The sequence below is a fragment of the Penaeus chinensis genome, chromosome 4 (assembly GCF_019202785.1).
Source record: "Penaeus chinensis breed Huanghai No. 1 chromosome 4, ASM1920278v2, whole genome shotgun sequence".
Taxonomy (NCBI): domain Eukaryota; kingdom Metazoa; phylum Arthropoda; class Malacostraca; order Decapoda; family Penaeidae; genus Penaeus; species Penaeus chinensis.
In genome coordinates, this window is record NC_061822.1 from 16,979,142 (window position 1) to 16,999,141 (window position 20,000).

Consider the following 20,000-nt stretch of genomic DNA (forward strand, 5'->3'; position numbering starts at 1 on the left):
TGTTTTGATGCATTTATTTTCTGGATTGTAATATATCTGAAGTTTACTCGTGTAACCATAAAAGACCAGGCCAGCTTTGATCAGTGTGATTAATGCAGTGTGTCACACAATTTTTTTTTATATTGACATTAGAACATACAAAAGTTGTCTACAAATATTTTCTGCATTATGAATTAATTGGTAAATAATACCTCCAGAGTTTATGATTACATAAAGTAAACACTTGTGCAGTTTATGAATGTTCCACCAAATCAGCACAAGTTTGGAATGAAAGATGGATTTGTGAAAGGTTGCATATAGAGTAACAAATTTTAAGAAAATCCTAAAATGAATGCAAGTCAGCAAGATGATAGCAAATAACAGACATTACATAGCTGGTAGGAGTCGCAGGAAATATATGACAGCTCAGAGGACATTACTCCTTTTGATACGGTGCTGCCACTGCCAGCATCATGGTGGTATCTTGGAGTCTGCTGCATTGTTTACCTTTCAGTGTTCTTTGTGCCAGATCGGACTAGGTGGCCTTAAGCTTGTAGTGTTGTTATGGAGAGGTTACTTATCCAGGAAGTTTCTAATGGAAATACATTAATTTTATTTTCTCTGTTTGGGACTTCAACTTCATTTTTTTTTTTATCTAGTTTGCATCCCGAGGTCTTTACTTTTTGTTGAGAAACTGGGGCGGTAATCGTGAAAGGTCAATGTTAGCTGGAATTTTGTCTTATGATTTGTGTTTTTGCTATATCTCAAAGTTAATGCCGCTAATTAGGACAAGTATTTAATCATTATAGACCCCATCTTGATATAATTATTGTAATCATACAATAACATAAATATTGCATTTAATCTTACTCACATTTTGACAGTATTATTACACATTTAGTATATCTAAATGTAATAGGGCATCCCTACATTTGTTGTCATTGTATTAGCTGTAAAGGCAGGCATTGCAATTGATACATTTTTTTATATAGAATAATAGTAAGAATGTAGGTTACAACTCGGTTAACATTTGGCCTTAAATCAAAAGGGCCTCCAAGCTTTCATTATTACTTCTAATGCAGAATAATCCTTAACATAGGAAAATTTCATAATAACAAATTATACACAGTCATTATACATGTGAATAGAAAATATCATTAAAATTGTAGGAAAGGTTAAATTAACACTTGCTAAATAATCAGAAGAGGCTTCCAAGTTTCCCTTATGAATTCCGATTCAGAATTCTGATTTTTTGGTAAATGTGTGTTGTAGTTTTAAAGACAGTCCTTATCCACGTGGGACACTTCCATACCTGTTCTAGTACTTCAGATGTCAAAGAAGATAACCACACATCACTAACCACAAGTAAACTTTGAAGGTCAATTCTTATTGATTATTAACAGTTAATTGAACAGTTTCCCACATATTTACATCAATTTTCTATTAAAGAATACAAATTGTGCACAAATATATGGTTGCCTAAATTTGATATATGGAATGTGTAATAATATTGCCATACTGTAAGTAAGATTTATGGCCTTACTGCTATCAATTATCATAGTCTCTAACAATGTAAATGTCTGTTCTATTTAGCAGTATTAATTTTGTGGCAACACTGCAGATCATAGATAAAATTGCAAAGAATGTTCATAGACATTTCATGAATATCCACTCCCTTGGGTGAAAGAGTTTACCACTTTTAATTTCAGGAGACTTGTAGCTATTGAAAATTGATGGCTTCACTGGCATAGGAGAAAAAAAGATAAAGATCATACTGTTTACACATATTTTATGTGTAAAGTGACCTCATAATTATAAATTCAAGTATAGATTCTAGACATCACAGAAGGTTGCTAGTTTTTACAATTTTGCCTGTCTCTTACTGCATAGTTAAATGGTTAATTCAATGCCGATGGGCATGGCATGTATGCACATGCCATGCCCACTGTGAGTTTACCTGATTGTTTTTACGCATAGATGGCTACACTTGTACAAAGTCACCAATGAGCCAATTACGAGTACTGCCCGTCTCACCCGTTTACCCTTTTCCTTGATTTAAGAAAATATTTTATGTTATCTTATTTTGCTGTTACTAATGTTTATAACATTCTAGTAATTATAATGTTTATAATAAAAATCACACCATTAATATTCATAGCACTAGTAAAAAATACGTTTGTCCTGCCGATTCAAGGAAAGGTGAAATCAGGTAAAGTCACAAGGTCTACTAATTGTCTCCTTTGTGGCTAAGCACCGGCAGAGCCATCTATGTGCAGAGACATTTCACAAAAGTATAAAAAATGAGCACAGCATTTTCCCCATTTTTTATTCATTTTCCCCAGCAGTATGGGGTTAATATATGTGCATGTTTTCCATGATACTAAGAAACAGATCCGTAAATATTTTACATTAGCTTTTCATATGCAAAGAAGCAAATTTTTACATCTATTTTAATTTGTGTACAGGACTGCGTTTTGGAGACCAGATCTTGCAAATCAACAGTGAAAATGTGGCAGGGTATTCGATGGAAAAAGTACATGACATGCTGAAGAAGAGTCCTACAAATGGAATTTCCCTTGCCATTAGAGACAGGTTAGTGTCCTTTTCTTTTTTTTTCCTTTTCCTTTTGTTGCTTCTTCAAGAGGGACAACAGGGAAAGAGGTTGGTTTGTTTCATTCACTGACATTTTTGTGTGTGTGTGTGTGTGTGTGTGTGTGTGTGTGTGTGTGTGTGTGTGTGTGTGTGTGTGTGTGTGTGTGTGTGTGTGTGTGTGTGTGTGTGTGTGTGTGTGTGTGTGTGTGTGTGTGTGTGTGTGTGTGTGCGCGTAATATGTAATATACAATTGATTAATTTATTTCTTCTCTCCCTCCTCCCCTTCTAGGCCATTCGAGAGAACTGTTACCTTACACAAGGACAGCACAGGTCACATTGGGTTCCAGTTCCGTGATGGAGAGATCACTGCCCTCGTCAAGGATTCCTCGGCTGCGCGAAATGGACTTCTCACAGACCACCATCTGCTGGAGGTAAGGCTTGGCTTGGTGATGGCGGTTTTCTTGTTCTCACCCTCATACTCAGGATTGTTTATTTGTTTATGTTTTGTTCGGCTCTGTATTTCCTTATATCTGTACATATATTTTTATTTTGTTCTTTGTTTATCTTGGGTAATTTCCTCTCTCTCTCTCTCTCTCTCTCTCTCTCTCTCTCTCTCTCTCTCTCTCTCTCTCTCTCTCTCTCTCTCTCTCTCTCTCTCTCTCTCTCTCTCTCTCTCTCTCTCTCTCTCACTTTGTAATTTATTTTCTTTATTTTGTTTATTCTTTCATAATATTATACTCTCATGTCTGTTGCTCCCTTATTCTCTCATATTCTGTCTTTCTCTCTCTCTCTCTCTTCCTCACTATCTTTCTCTCTCTCATTCTCCCTTCCTCACTGTCTATCTTTCTCTCTCATTCTACCTTCCTCACTGTCTGTTTTTCCCTCTCTCTCATTCTTCTTTCCTGTCTGTCTTTCTAATTTATTCTGTCTCTTTCTCTCATATTCTGTGCCTCTCTCTCTCTCTGTTTGCATATTTAATATTAATATATTAACTTTTCCTTGTCTGAATTTTAAAAGTTTACATAGAATTCATGACCCCAATTTGGCTCTTTACAGGTGAATGGGCAGAATGTGGTGGGGCTAAAGGACAAGGAGGTCTCAGCCATAATCAATGAGTGTGGGCAGGTGGTCACAGGTGACAATCATGCCGTCCTTTGTCTACAAGCACATGATGAAGCACATGGCCTCCTCGCTGAAGAAGTTCATGGACCACTCCATTCCCGACCTGTAAAAAGGGGGAGTTGCAGTACAGAACGGATGGAAAGGAGTAAGAAATGAAAAAACGAAGAAAGGAGGAGCAGTTTAAGGACCAGGATTTGTTTTACACTTAGGAAGGACTTTTCTGCAACACGAGGATGGCAGCAGAAGAATGGATGAAGTCATTTATGCAGGAAGTACCAGTCCACAATAGTTGTACGTGGGACCCTTGTGTATGGCTATTTTTATATGTGAAAGAAGAGGTCCCTATTTATTTTGTTGTCATTTTAATTTCTCTCTCTTATTTTCCCCCACTTTCTCACTGTATATGTATGCATTCTTTCCATGGAAAGATAAATCAATTATTAGAATTGATATATTGGTTTCTTATATAAGGTATTCTTTTCATGGTATGTTAAAATATGTATCCAGTGTGAAGTGGATGCATTAGAAGTAGTGTTACGTAAAAGGATTAGGGTAGCTTGTTTGTTGAGTGTAGAGAGATCAACAAAATCCAGGTGCCAATTGAGTACTGAATATATTACTCATATACTAAGTAGTTGAATAATAATATAGAAGAAGGGAGTGAACTAACAATGGATGTTAGGACCCTTTCCAAATGTTCAACTTGCTAGCATGAGTTCCTAAGTCTTAGAGAGATTTACATCTAAATTTGTATAGTATGTATTAATTTCTGGATAAGTCAGCATTATTCAATTCGACAAATACTGTTTTGCTTCAAGAAAACAAAAGAATTGCCTGGTAGTTTTAACTGTAATGGTGCAGTTATTATACTTAATGAAGTCTATTGCCTCATGCAAAAGAGAAGTAAAATGGGAATTAATTGCATTTAACTTTTAATTGTACCACATGAACAGGGTAGACTACAAACTTCTGATGTTACAAGTAAAATTCACAATATTGAATTGTATTTATCCCATGATAGAAGGAATGAAGATTGTAAGAATGCATGTGAAAGCACAAAGCATGTTTTTTTGTCACTGTAAAGGTAGTACCATATTCAGTTATATTTAATTCTCTGAATGTAATGTTTCTTATGGTATCATTAATATGGATGATTAGTGATATTATGTACCATGTACACCTAATCATTAGTAATGATTTAGCCATTGGTTTTGTATATTATATCCAAATACCTTTTCTAATGGTTCATTCATTGTACCTTATAGTCAATAGCTAGGTGTATTTTATATAATACGGACAAATATTTCGCTGTTGTATCCTTCCAAATGTTAGAAACCACATAATGCATTGTTCCAATTACTGATATTATAAATGTATGTTAAAATGTTTGGATGTTAATTACACTCAGTTATGTACTTCTACATGCAGATTAAGCTAAAATATTTTTACAAACACGAACTCTCAAGTACACAAACACAGCTGAAAAAAATTGTTTTAATGGTCACATTAAAGTAGATAGATATATTATTTGTAAAGAAAGAAAATCTTATAGTAAACACTACACAAACAGCAGAAATACACAAAACCTGGAAACCAGTCCATGATCAACATTGAAAGGTTATTTCTAAGCATAACACAACAGCACACATTTTCCGTTGCATCTAGTATAATGGTCCTAAGTCTGAATTACCTATATACTGTAAGCAGGTAAACGTCATAAAGAGAGCAAAATGTTTTATGTTGAAGGGCATTAAGAGTTACAAAAGAAATCAACTGTCATAAGTTTTTGGTGGAGTTGTGTGTGTTGAGGCAGTACCACAGGGTCCATTTATGTTTGATTATACCTCACATTGGTTGACTTTGTGAGGTTTGTGATAAAAATGAGAAAAAATATATATGATTATATCCATTATCTTTATTAAAAGGAAGCTTTGATGTCATTATCCCATTTTTATTTCAACCTTTTTTGGCAATTTTTTATTTAGTCTTGTCACTTCCTCATTAACAAAAGGGATCTCTTTAAAGTATACATGTGTTCGCCTCAGTGACTTGCCAGCCTACGCAACGGAAGTCCATGTGCACTCGCTCATGCAGATATGTATTCCTCCAGAGGGGGAAGGGGACAGAGGGAGAGAGAAGAAGAGAAAGATAGGTTGGGGTCATGAAGATTATCCTATTGACAGTGCAACCACATACAGCATCCATTGGACCCCAAAACATAACTTTTGCTGGTGCAGATATACAATGTGGGAGAGAGGAAAAGACAAATGTCGCAGACAAGGAGGAATTGACTGGATATTCTCACCGAGTAATGTCACAAACCGAGGGATACAAATACTAAGGAGAATTACTAGATTACTTTGAGGCTGAAACTGTCTCAAGAACAGAATCTGGTATAAAAGTGAACAAAAATGACAATCATAAACTCAGCCAATACTAATATAAAACAAAAGGCTTGAATAAAAAGAATGTTAAGATACATGATAAAATCATTTAGAATAATCAAAATAAATAATGAAAGTCCCAGTAAACAGGACACAAATTGGCTTTGTTGATACATGAGCCTAAACACATCATTTACGCAGATTTCCAGGGTGAGCAGCAGTTGGAGGACTGTGTGCTAGTTCCAGTGCCTGTTGGCGTAGGCTGGTAGGGACACAACTGGCGCAGTATTCTATCAGGAAGCTTCTTCGGGCAGCACAGCAGTCCCTTTTCTAGCTCAAACTGTGAACGGCTAGCTGGAAGACGGCCTAGAGGAATATGCTGTCCTTCCTGGTAGGATGTAATCTCCCTCTACAGCTCGTCTTGTTGCTGCTTTTTTTCTCATTATACTTGGGTCAGTTGGCAAGAGGTCTGATAGGGGTAACACTGAATCCAACACTGTAGTCGAAGTAGGGCTTTCTGCTGGCATAATGTCTTCTACTGGAGAGACGTCGTCTTGGTTATGTTGGGAAAGCATCTCTGTGGTCTGAGATAACATATCAAGTACTTAGTTGCTAGGTGCCGACATGTACACAAGCTCATAGTTGTATATGGATAACTCATGCGTGAATCTGGTCATTTGAGATTTAGTTTCATCTAGTAAATACAAATGTCTGAGGGCGCTGGTCAATGACGATGGTAAAGAGGCGCCCATACACACAAGCTTCAAACTGTACCTAGAGCCTCCTGGCTAATAGCGTGGTAACGGGTTTCTGCATCCTTAAGTTTCCTGGACCAACAGGCGACTACGTGAGGCTTGCCCTCCTCATCCCTCTGTATCAGTACAGCCCACTAGAGCCTGAGATGAGGCATCTGTGTGGACCTCAAAAGGTAGTAAGAAGTCTGGGAGTTTTAGGGAGGGTGCTGTCACAAGTGCTTCCGTAAGGGACCGAAAAGAATCTTCCTGCTCAGAAGTCCACACAGGACTATCCTTTCAAATGGGTTTGAGGTGTAGCTATCCTGGCAAACCCATTTAGATGCCTTCTAAAAAAAATCCACAAGCTCCAAGAAACCACGTATTTTTTCCGACATTCCTGGGTCTTGGAATTGTTTTATGGCTTACACCTTAAGATCTGAAATTTCCAGAAAATATATTTTGAATTGTTCGGATTTAGGTTCATTTCAGCAAGATCTAACAGCTGGAGGATTTCGTGCAGATGCTCAGTATGGCTTTCGAAAGTAGTAGAGACCACCACATCATCCACGTAGGCCAGTGTATGCCACAGAGGACAGAATGATGTTTATTATACGTGGTGGGGGTTGTCGTTAGATTCTTTGCGGTATATACGCACTAAGCTAGGGATAATTAAAGGTGATGTTCTTGTAGAGGAGAAAAGGTTGCAGTCATCGGTACAAGAAATAATCTGCAGACAAGAATGGTAAAGTCACAAATAAAGACAAATATAGCGGAAAGTGCCGATCACAGCTTTGTCCAGTAGGTGTTCCCGAAGTTCAGCTTCATCTTGACGTGTATACCGAGGTGAACACATTGTTTTCCGAGGGGTGTTGGAGGGTTGAGTCCTCCCATCAACCCTCTCCTCGGGCATGCCCAGTTACAGAAACTTAGGTTGTTGGATACATTTTGTGACGTGGTGTTAGGGACTTAGTCTCTGATAAGTGCATCCATAATGCAAAGAATTACTTTAAACTCCTATGGCATAGACCCATGCCTCGATGTGTTGGTTATGTAGCAGGGGTCTAGATGCTAGAGTTTCCCCTTTAAACACAGACACCTCTTCCCGGTTCATAATGTAAGCAGTGGGTGCAGGAACCTTTCGAGTGGTTCTGGATCTATTGGGCGAGGATGGGATTGCTCCACAGTATGCCTGGTGAGGCCCAGAAGGCGTAAGAAGAGTAGGTGCGGGAACAGGTAGCTGGAACACGTGCCGAACTTCAGGCGTATAGTAGAAAGGTGTAGGCTAAATCTGCTCTCCGGGGACAGAGACTACTACAACACCCAAGTCTGTCCAAAGAAAACCTTAAAGAGCAACAACTCCCAAAAACTCCAAACAACCTAAGTGGGTCGGTGACCCTACACTTTGAACAGTTCCTCAGAAGCATTAACAATAATACCTCAAGGTCTGAGGTATTATAAAAAATAATCGACTCTCAGGCAAACCAACTAACACCCGCAGTTCCATAGTACTCTTGCACAAGCAGATATGCTCCTTAGTCAATGGGCTGGCGCGTTCAAATTGAGCTGACTTTCCACAAATATTCAGAATCACCTTGGTCACTCTAAAATTGCACGTAAATTTGCCATTGAGACTGGATGTTTTAATACCCTTCAAACTTTGCTGAAATTGCTGAGTGGGAACTGAACAATGCACTAATCAAAGGAAAAACGTCCGCCCCAAGTGAGGATGGAATTACCTATAGTGTCCTCCGCCTTATAGTTCAGGTGCCTGGTAATTCCCTTTTGCACCTGTACAGGTTAAGCTTGTCACAAGGTATTCTGCCTGGCCCCAGGACACGCAGTTTAATCATCCCTATATCGAAACCAAACACTGATAAATACCGCCCATTTCACTAACCTCAAGTGTATGCGAAGTTCTAGAAAGGATAATTTGGAACAGACTCAGGTACAGGTTACAAGTTAATTTATCTCAGAGCCTGTACGGATTTCCATCGGGTCGTAGCACACAACATTGCTTTGCAGAATATCTTTCAAGCTCTAATCCAGGGAAGCACAAAGTTTTCCTTAGCCTTCAGTCAGCTGTTGACATTGCAGAGAAGTTATCCTAAAACAATTTGTAAGTTTTGGCATTCGGGTTAAATCACTGAGCTGGAGTAGAATGCACCTCGAAGAGATCTGTGTCTCACTGCAGGGGAGTGTCTAGATCCACTTCACAATCTTTTGAACTTGGGACGCCATAGAGAGGAGTTCTCAGCCCTATGCTGTTCAATGTCCTCATGCACGAGCTGGTGGCAGATATTCTACTTGGGGATGATAAATCCTTTATATGCTATGTTGATTATATATGTATCACAAAAGAGGATGCAATTAATTCTGGACAAACTCTCAACAAGGGCTCATGAGTGTGGATTAGTCATATCCGCTTAGAAAACAACCATGTATCATACCCCTACCCGTAGGTGACCAGGAGCTTGACATGTGTCATAAGTATAAATATCTCAAGGTGAACATAAATGATCCAGACCTGATCCTTTCTCTAAAGAAGAGACTCTGGGAGAGATTGAAAGCGTTGAAAGTTCTTGTCGGAAGAGAACATGGCATCAATGTTAAGCTCGGTAGACTGTTTTATTTGACTTTTATAAAGTCAGCTGTAGACTACCATGCACTGCATTTGTTGCAGTGTAAGGAATCAGAAATAAATAGCTGGAAAATTAAGCTATGAGGATTATCCTCGGCGCCCCGAGAGCAGCAAGGATAGTGAACACAAGATCAGAACTAAACTTACTATCCATTTCTGATAATATTTATTTCCACCATATTTGGGGTCAAAGTTCTGAGAGAACCCTTCTATCTTTCAGATTTCCAAAAACAACTGCAACATAAAATCACGCAAGCAGATGTGAATAATCAGACACGCGCGCTCTTTGATACACAAAATCTCCATGAACATTACAAAGCTCAATGTTTCAATAAGTAAAATACCAAAGGTCGATCCATTTCACCATGGAAAAATTCAGCGTTGATCGTGCACCTTCCATGTCTACCACAAAAAACAAATTGCATTAGCAATGGTAAAGGAACACACAATCTATGGGCGATCATGTATACGAGTGTTACGTTGACGGATCCGTACAGTCTGGATACAAAGCTGGTTGTGCTTGTACTGTATACAAAAATGGCTTACCACATCAAGTTAATATGAGAGTGCAAAATTGGGCTAGCATTACACAAACGGAGTTGGCAGGTATACTCCTTGCAATGGAATTCTTAATGTTTCGGGGCGCAGAACTAGTTTTCTGTCACTCTCAAAGTGCTCTTCGGACACTAAATTCTTTCAAAGCAGGTGGCGATGAGGATATTGTGAGTTGCATTGCGTGTAACGCAACTTAATTTAAGCAATAGAACACAATTTCAACTTTCATTTTGTATGGATACCATCTTATGTTGGCATACGCAAGCACGGCCACGTAGGCAAATTGGTCTTTGTTGGATTTCTTGGCTATCAACCGGCGGCATGTGGCCAAGGTTGTTAGGCCAATGGATCCTATTTATTATATCAATCTATATAAGGTCATAAAGTTTTGTCTCCCCTATAAAAGTGATTATTTTACTGATGATTTTTTCATCGTTTGATAGAAGATTTGATGTTGTTAAATCTTTATTTTTTAATCGGAAAAAGTTTATTAGTTTTTGTCTTTGATTATTGTATTTTCGGCATGTTGTGAGTATGTGATTTATTGTTATTGTGGTGTTGCATATTTGGCATCGTGGAGGGTAATTTATTTCAATGTAGGGAGTGAGGTGGGTAAATCTTGAGGCGTTGACCCTAAGGCCGGTCAACACCAGGTTGGTCCACTCACTTCGCCACAGGAGGTGTATTTTTGCTTTTATGGGAGACACAATACACCTGAGATCTGTACGAACTATGGTGTTGTCCAGATCCCCAGTTGACCCGGCTAATTTGTAAGCCTGTTCATTGCCATGGATACCAGAGTGGCCTGGTACCCATATTAGCTTGATTGATTTATTGGCACTATGTAACTTACGAATGATATTACCCAGCAGTTCACTTTTAGTGGTTTCTAAGGATTTAATAGCTTTGAGTGAACTTAATGAATCGGAAAAAAATAACTATTCTATCAATAGCTTTGTCAATGGCAAAAAGTTCAGCAAGAAAAATCGATGTATGATTCGGCAGTCTAAACTTTAGTTCACATTCAGTCGACCATACACCCGCACCCACACATTCATCTGTCTTGGAGCCGTCGGTGTATATATATGGGAAAAAAATTAGAAGTTTAATAAGGATCAATATGTACTCTAAATAAGTTGGGGGATATTTAATAAGGATCAATATGTACTCTAAATAAGTTGGGGGATATTCAAACTGCAGGTATAACCCTCAACGGTAAAAGAAAAAAACGGAGAGAAAATCCCAGAGAATTTCAGGGTTTACAGACACACACAAAAATAATTTCGAGGTTCGGAAAACATTTCCATCTTATTAATGGAATAAAAAAATAACAGAGCTCTTTCATGTAATCCAGCAAATTTACAGATGATTACAATGATTCGTGCGTCAAGCAGTGTGTCTTGCATCGTCGGTATAAATACTATGGATCTGGGTTAAACTTTAATACGGCATTAACTTTATTGACAGAAGACTCCTTAAGACAAGAAATAAATATAGATTTCTAGAATCATCCAGTTGTGTGAGATTTGTGTGAACATAGAGCTCACCTGCGAGCGATACGATGATGCAAAACGTTATAGACCAACGCTATGTCGCGTGGACAGGAAAGCGACAGGAAAGGAGATAGGCTTATCTGTCGCCTTATCCGGTGTGTGATATTTTGAGAACGTTAGCTTCTAGCCTTCGTTTCTTTTAGGTATTACGTTTTGGTAGATTTAACAAGATATCTGAATTCTTCAGTTTGGTTTAGATTATTTGTTCTTCATATTTTAGGAAAATCATTGTTTCATACACGAGTGTTTGATGTCTTATTGGTAAAACAACGAAGCAGCATTTTTATCATTTTTTATTAATTGTACATCTTGCTTCAGACTCATTATTTTACGGTAGTATTTACGACACTACTGCTATCACACACACACACACACACAAACACACACACACACACACACACACACACACACACACACACAAATATATATATATATATATATATATATATACATATATATATATATACATATATTTTCATGTATATGAATATATTTATATTCATATATATATATATGAATATATATATATATATATGAATATATATATATGAATATATAATAAATATATGTACAAATATATTACAAAAAACACATATTAAAGAATATGATCTTGATCAGGTAACAAGGAAACGTTATGAGATTACTATAATAAGAAAATTGACTGTTCTTTATCAAGAGGACAGCGGTAGTGATGTGTGTTTGTGTGTGTGTGTGAGTGTGTATCAAAAACTAAATATACTTACCTAATAAAAATACTAAGACTTATAGACGAATGTGAAATGAGACAGCAGAAGTATTCTACCTTTATTCAAATCTGTTACAAATGTAAAGAATCATAAGAAAATGTTCCCCTCCAAAAAGCGTACAATATAAGCAGTTTGCGAGTCTATTTTTTGTTATAAAGCAACACAAGGACTTTGCAAGGAAACAGGTGTTACACTCATCCTGTCTAGGTAATCTAATGAAAAGGAAATGGTTATTACAATGGTTCTACGGCCTGCAGTTCATTATACATTGTTTGCTCTTTTGCCTAAATAACTGCAAACACATAAGCTTTGCCCTCATTAAGCCCCAAGTGATAATCAAAAGGAAATAGTTAAACCCCTGATGCTGCGTCGAGCATTCAAAATATGTAATAATTATTGCTAACCTAGCGTTGCCTCAAGGAACCTAACAAAGGGAAATGCTGAACCGTATTCATGCTGACAAATGTATAAAAGGTATAAATGAGAATGAATATCTTCACAATACAGGAAATGTATTTGGCCAGTTTCAATTATATCTTTGTACGTGTATTTCTGACGAAGATATAATCGAAACCAGTCAAATACATCCCTTGTATTGTGAAGATATTAATTCTCATTCATGACTTTTACACATATACAGATAGGAATGGGTTGGGTTGAACCTTAGATGAGCCTGTTGAGATCATCAGTCTTTTTCTCGTCCATGAGGCTGGCTACGAGCTTTATGTTAGCCACGCCCAAGCGGGACGGATAGAGACGAACTTCTGCGTCGGGTGGAGAGGAACCTGAAGAGGCACCTGCAAGGGAAGAGGATCTGCTGGCGACGATGTACCGCTTGTGTTTCTGGTAGTATCCAATGGTCACGAGGAGGCCGACTATTGATAGGCATAGGGCAAGGGCGATGGCGATGGCGACGTACAACACTGCTGGAAGACAATGGTTACACTTCGCATTACTCCTGATGACCCTCTTACTGCCTTTCAATTCCCCACCTCTGTTTTCCTTCCTTCCCCTCCCTGGGTTCGTTACCCCATCTCAACCTCTACTATTCAGTTTAATAGAATTTTGGCAGCAGAAGCGGGAGGTTCGCCAAATTCTAAAATCATGAATCATTGAGCAGTTATTAGTTATGAATATCTAGTCCTGTTCCTCAATCGAAATTTTAAAGATATTTTTTGTAATGCTACTTTTGTGGGAATGGAAACTTACTGAGTTTAGTTTCTAAGTGTATAATTTACCTCCAAATTACTTAAAACTAAATTTTACTAGACTGAATGGGTGCAACCGGGCAAACGTGTAGGGTGCCAACGCTATCGTCCCTCCTGCACACACCTAAGCTAACTAAATAAGCTAAGCTAAGCTTACACACTACACCTTTACTGAAGAGACTCCACTCCGGCAGCATATGCAATTTACCACTACCTCCAACGCATAGTACCAAGTGTCTATCTTCAACAGCAACGCATAACATGAGTCGGACCTTAGTACGTGTTGGGCGTAAGCGCTGTCGCCTCAACCGCACATACCTCAGCTTAGCTAAGCTTAGCGTAATTTAAATTTACCTTACCTCAACTTACCTAACCTAACCACACCATACCATATCTTAGCCAAGAGCATATCCATCTAACCACCCCAGCTAAAAAGAAACCCATCGTCTCCACAACACACGGTAGCAAACGTTTTTTCCTCAACAGCAACGCATAACAAGGGTTCCTTACTGTTGTTCAGCCACTCGTCGGTGTTGTTGTCCTCCGCTGTCTCGCGCGGATTCTCGGCTGGCTCGATCCCCATGATTTCAGGGAAGCCATCGTTACGCCCTCCTGGATGGTCATTCCTGCCGAAAGTGATAATTAGGTTGAACCGATGTTCCTTGGCTTTTGTCAGATGGAAAGGAACAAAGTCGATGATCTCCAGGGTAGGTGAGGCTTCGTTTTTCGCGGGGTCTGTTATATGAGCAGCGCGAGGGCCGTCTTTCTTCTCCTCCTTCCCTTCGCAGTTTCCAAAACACTTGGCGAGCAAGCACACTGCAAGCAGTACCTGGGTTGTGGCCTTCATTCCTTGGGTTTTCTTCGCTGGTTCTTATTCTTTTTTTAAAGATTATTTTGGAGAATTAGTGAACGTGCCTGTCTCAATGGAGCTCTGACATCAACTGAGGGGCTTTCCGCTTGCGACTTCCTTTCGAACGAACTATGCTGTGGTTGCTAGCTTTCGTGGGTAAAGATAAATTTTCTCTCTCTTTCTCTTATTTTCTTTCTTGCTCCTATTCTCTCTCGTTCTATCTCCTCCTTTCTCCCTCTCGCCCTCCCTCCCCATTCTCTTTCTCTTCCTCACCCCTTCTCTTTCTCATTATCTTTCTATCTCCATCTGTTCATTTGTTCGTCAAATTACCAGTTTCTGTCTTTTTTTTTATCGCTGATTGAAATTGTTGCGATTGGTTGGGCATAATGAATGAGATTACAATTAAAGCATAAGTAGTGTGAAGATACAGTTCTCATGAAAACTTTTGTAATGTTATAAATTCCGTTACATTTCACGTACATTTCTGGATGATGTAGTTTTATAAATATACTTCCCGTCATATATATGTGTGTGTGTATGAGCATACGAGTGTATGTATAAGATTGTTTGTGTGTGTGTGTGTGTGTGTGTGTGTGAATGTGTGTGTGTGCGTGTGTGTTTATTTAGTACTTGCATTTTTTGGGGATAGAGGGCACCACTGGATGGCTGACCAGAGCGAAATATTTATGGATAATAAAACCAACGACACCTTGCGGCTCTTGCATTTAACCATCATGTAGTCACACACACTTGGTTTATTGTGTGTAAATGAATAAATAAGTAAATAAATAGATAAATAAATTACACACCATAAACAAAGCAAGTTGAAAGCCACTCAATTATGAAGGGGTAAGCGAGAGAGAGGAGAGAGAGAGAGAGTGAGAGAGAGAGAGAGAGAGAGAGAGAGAGAGAGAGAGAGAGAGAGAGAGAGAGACAGAGACAGAGACAGAGACAGAGACAGGGATAGAGACAGAGACAGAGACAGAGACAGAGACAGAGACAGATATAGAGATAGAGATAGAGACAGATATATATATATATATATATATATATATATATATATATATATTTATATAAAGAGTAAAGAGACGGAGAGAAAGGAAGGAAGCGACAGCTAAAAAAGAGCGAGGGAGACGACCGGACAGCCAGGGAGACGGGCGGAATTCAAGCGCAGGTCAGACAAATCGTTCCAGCTTCTTGATGACGTCACAGTTGCACTTCTACCAGGCGGCGTTGCTGAACCACTGCCACTCCCAAGGCTTCGAGGTGTCCTTTTCGATTTCCAAGCAGCGGCGGCCGGTGAGGCTGCGAGAGAAAACGTGAATCAGAAGGAGAAAGAGAGAGAGAGAGAGAAAAACAGATAGGTTGAGAGAGAGAGAGGGAGAGGGAGAGGGAGAGGGAGAGGGAGAGGGAGAGGGAGAGGGAGAGGGAGAGGAGAGGGAGAGGGAGAGAAGAGAAAGATAAAGAGAAAGAGAAAGAGAGAGGGAGAGAGAGAGAGAGAGAGAGAGAGAGAGAGAGAGAGAGAGAGAGAGAGAGAGAGAGAGAGAGAGAGAGAGAGAGAGAGGTGGGGGAGGAGAGAGAGGTGGGGGAGGGAGAGAGGAGGAGAGAGAGAGAGAGAGAGAGAGAGAGAGAGAGAGAGAGAGAGAGAGAGAGAGAGAGAGAGAGAAAGAAAATGTCTGTCTTTCTGTCTGTTTCTCTCTCTCCTCTCTCTCTCTCTCTCTCTCTCTCTCTCTCTCTCTCTCTCTCTCTCTCTCTCTCTCTCTCTCTCTCCCTCCCTCTCTCCCTCCCCCCCCTCTCCTCTCTCTCTCTCTCTCTCTCTCTCTCTCTCTCTCTCTCTCTCTCTCTCTCTCTCTCTCTCTCTCTCTCTCTCTCTCATTCTCTCTCTCTCTCTATTTGTCGCCCTGGTTTAGATTTCCTTAAGGGATCTTAATCTGGAATCCGTAGTGACAATTAAACTAATTCAAATCTCTTTTGCCCTAAGATCTTAAAGCGCACTGTATAAATGGGCTTTTTTTCTTTGAGATATAGCAGAGTGTATGGGTTGTGCCTCTTGGCTGAAGCAATGAGTAGTAAACACACATACAAACAGACACACACACCATACAATTAAAAACAACAACAATGATGATGATAATAATGATAATAATGAAAATAATAACAATAATAATGATAATGATAATAATAACAATAATAGTATGATAATAATAACAATAACAACAGCAACAATACGGTCAGTTGACTTATATTGCACCACAACCAACAATAACGTAAAAATCCCCACACTAACCTGTACTTTTTGCAGACCGCCGGGAAATCCTTCTTAAAACACCGCGGATTCCAAACCGTGAAGTACGCGTAGCCAACGAGCGCAGCACTTCTACTCTTCGCGTTCTTCAGGCACTTCAGAAACTCTTCGTCACAGTCACAGTGGGACAGGGTGTACCTCCCACGATTGACCAGGCCATGGCGGGTGCTGTGCTTAATGATACTGTCGGGGCAACGGTCGTGAGCGCGGCAACAGCGGTCAGTTTCGAGGGATCTTCCGAGGTCGTCGTCACTTTCCGCTCTCGCACCCGCGCCGCACCACTTGGTTCCTGCCGGCGGAGGGAGGAGGATCAGTTATCGTCAGCGCGAATAAGATCATGAATATGATAATGATAATGATGATGGTAATAATAATAATGACAGTAATAATAATGATAATGATAATAATAATAGTAATAATAATCATAATAATAGTAATAATAATAATCATAATAATAGTAATAATAACAATAATAATGATAATATAATAATTATTATAATAATGATGATATTGACAATAATAATCATAATGATGATGATAATAATAATAATAATGCTGATGGTAATAGTAATGATGATAATGATGATAATAATAATATTAATAATAATAATAATAATTATTATAATGATAATGATAATAATAATAATTGTAGTAGTAATAATAATGATAATAATAAAAATAGCAATGATTATAAAGATAATAATGATAATAATACCAATAACAATAGTAAGTAAATAAAAGAGAAATGAATTAAACTGCTTTACATAAATTCATTTACTTGCAGACGAGGCACCAAGAAGCTTGATTTGTAGAAAGCGTTGTATATAACATAAATGTTATGGCTTTGTTGGCATTAAATAAATAAAAATAGATATGTGGCCAATAAACACAAAAAAGAAAGAAAGAAAGAAAGAAAGAAAATATATACATATATATATATATATATATATATATATATATTTCTGTATAGCTGTAATGCTTATGATATATATAACGTATAATGTATATATATTTCAGCGATGAAAAAATACATACAAATATATATATTTTTTAAAACAAAATGTATTACTTTTTGAAGATTATTAATACGTATAATGCAAATAGTTCTTTGTTGGTTCATTTTGAGTAATATATATATATATATATATATATATTTATATATATACACACATATCTATATGGTATATATATATATATATATATATATATATAGATATATATGGTATACATATATATATATGTATATATATATATATATGGTATATATATATATATATATACACATGTATATATATATATATATATATATATATATATATATATATATATGTATATATATACATAAATACATACACACACACATATATATATATATATATATATATATATATATATACATGTGTATATATATATATACCATATATATATACATGTATATATATATATATATATATATATATATACCATATATATATATATACATATATATATGTATACCATATATATCTATCTATCTATATATATATATATGTATACACACACACATACATACATACATACACACACACATATATATGTATATATATATATATATATATATAAAACCATTGATGGAAAAAGCATATAGATAATGAGAAGGACAAATAAATCAGAATAAACGAATAATGCCAGACATCAGCTCCATCACCCGAACCCTCTTGTTTCCCCCTAAGCAGCCTCAGAATTACCGACCTGGAAAAATCATGCGTTTGGAGCGGCCTTCAACCGCCACCAGGACGACCAGCATCAGCGAGCAGGTCAGCGCCAGAGAAGGAATTCCTCTGCTGAATGTGCGAGAAAAAAAACATGTTTTAGAATTCTAATCACGTTTCTTTGTGTTTTAACAGTATTAATTATGTCTCAGACTGTGTAGTTACTGTACCGATCATGTAGTTATGGTACCAATTATACCAGTCGACTACATTATATAGTACAGTATCATCAACGTTTGAACCAGTTGTCTAGTTACAGTGCCGATTATATATCAGTACAATTATGTATCGCAGTACCAACCACGTCTTTGTATTTGACAGCAACTATATGATTAAAGCACAGTTACATAATTACAGTGCAATTATGTATTGCTGTACCAATCCCGGCTCTGTACATTGAAACAGAAATGATATAATTTCTGTACAGATTATGTAACTGTAGTACAGTTATGTATTGCGGTGCCAACTGTAACGGCAATGATGCAATAGCAAACCGAATCTCTTTGCAATAACAACAATAACTTTGCAAAGGCAGCCTCACCTCATTCTGTTAGTTCTGGGTTTCACAGCACTAGAGGAAGAAGTGATAGCCACTACTTAAATATTCTCTATATACCCGCCCTCGCCAGCCACCGGAAACTTCCCTGAACTTTTCCGTCATTTAGTCGTTATGAAGAATCGTATCCTGTTCTCCAGAGGCCGAGGAAAAACTGAAGGTAATTTACAACACGTGTAATAGGGGAGGGGGAAGAGGGGTGGGGGCCGTGTGGAAGGAATGAGTCCTTGTCCTTGTTCTCCATATTAGAAGTAACCTTTAGGTCAGTATCAGTGGGAGAAATGTGCCTTCATCGTCAAAATCAGGGGATGGATCGTAGACTTAAGGTCAATATCAGTACTTCTTCAATGTCAACACAGTATCCCTGTGATAAGTATATGATCAGCGAGGTGAAAGTCAGTATCATTAGAACTGAAATAATTATAAAGGTTTCAACATCATCATCAAAATCTTGCATTCGGAAAATATTTATTTCTACAGCAAATTTTCGGTCATTTCCTCAATTAAATTGGCTATAGCATTAACTACACTGTGGTCCGTGTCACTCCAATATTTAATTCAGTTACACAGAGGAGTAAGGACTGTGGAATGAAGCATGAACATGTAATGAAACAATCAGATTACGTTAATAAATCGACAGGATTCCATCAATATGATAAAATACGAGAATAAAACGTTTTTCTTTTGAACAAACTAAGCTGTCGCAAAAATGGATATGAAGCAAACAATCCGGTTGACAACAAAGATTTTTTTTTTTTTCCTCTTGAGAGTTTCACAAGCCATTGCAGTACCAACTAATACTACCTGCCTTATTATACGACAGATATATTACCGCTGTACGATATCTTTCCTGTTGATTAATCTTTCTAGGAAACATTGAAAAATATAAAAACAAAAAATTACGAAATGCCGATACGGCGCTAAAGAACGAATATTCACACACCCACAAAACGTTAATTCTTTCTTCCCTTTTTTCCCTGTTTTACTTCTGGGTTATTTTTGTATTTCCTTATACACTCTTTCATGG

General features: G+C 37.7%; 3 protein-coding genes across 5 annotated transcripts in view; 1 reads left to right on the plus strand and 2 right to left on the minus strand.

The window, feature by feature from the left end:
- Window positions 1-5,633, plus strand: part of LOC125047369 (syntenin-1-like) — a 13,987-nt gene extending 8,354 nt beyond the window's left edge. Inside the window, 4 exon segments of the mRNA XM_047645593.1 lie at window positions 2,445-2,571; window positions 2,861-3,002; window positions 3,628-3,702; window positions 3,704-5,633. Coding sequence (XP_047501549.1) covers window positions 2,445-2,571; window positions 2,861-3,002; window positions 3,628-3,702; window positions 3,704-3,802 — 443 coding nt within the window. The 3' untranslated portion in view covers window positions 3,803-5,633.
- A 6,716-nt stretch (window positions 5,634-12,349) lies between these two features.
- On the minus strand, window positions 12,350-14,470 carry LOC125048136. Of its 3 annotated transcripts, XM_047646710.1 has the most exons (3): window positions 14,341-14,470; window positions 14,022-14,137; window positions 12,350-13,229 (listed from the first exon to the last, which is right to left on the minus strand). In XM_047646710.1, exons 2-3 carry the CDS (start codon window positions 14,092-14,094, stop codon window positions 12,967-12,969), a joined length of 336 nt encoding a protein of 111 aa, XP_047502666.1. In that variant the 5' UTR covers window positions 14,095-14,137; window positions 14,341-14,470; the 3' UTR covers window positions 12,350-12,966. The 3 variants fall into 3 exon arrangements, with proteins under 3 accessions (XP_047502666.1, XP_047502657.1, XP_047502656.1); XM_047646701.1 differs by having other exon boundaries at window positions 12,350-13,226; window positions 14,022-14,463; XM_047646700.1 differs by having other exon boundaries at window positions 14,022-14,462.
- Window positions 14,471-15,433: 963 nt separating this feature from the next.
- Window positions 15,434-18,987, minus strand: LOC125025274 (phospholipase A2-like). The gene is made up of 4 exons (XM_047613246.1): window positions 18,959-18,987; window positions 18,398-18,489; window positions 16,649-16,955; window positions 15,434-15,666 (listed from the first exon to the last, which is right to left on the minus strand). The coding sequence occupies exons 1-4, from the start codon at window positions 18,961-18,963 to the stop codon at window positions 15,582-15,584; spliced, it is 489 nt and encodes a 162-aa protein (XP_047469202.1). The 5' UTR covers window positions 18,964-18,987; the 3' UTR covers window positions 15,434-15,581.
- Window positions 18,988-20,000: the final 1,013 nt, after the last annotated feature.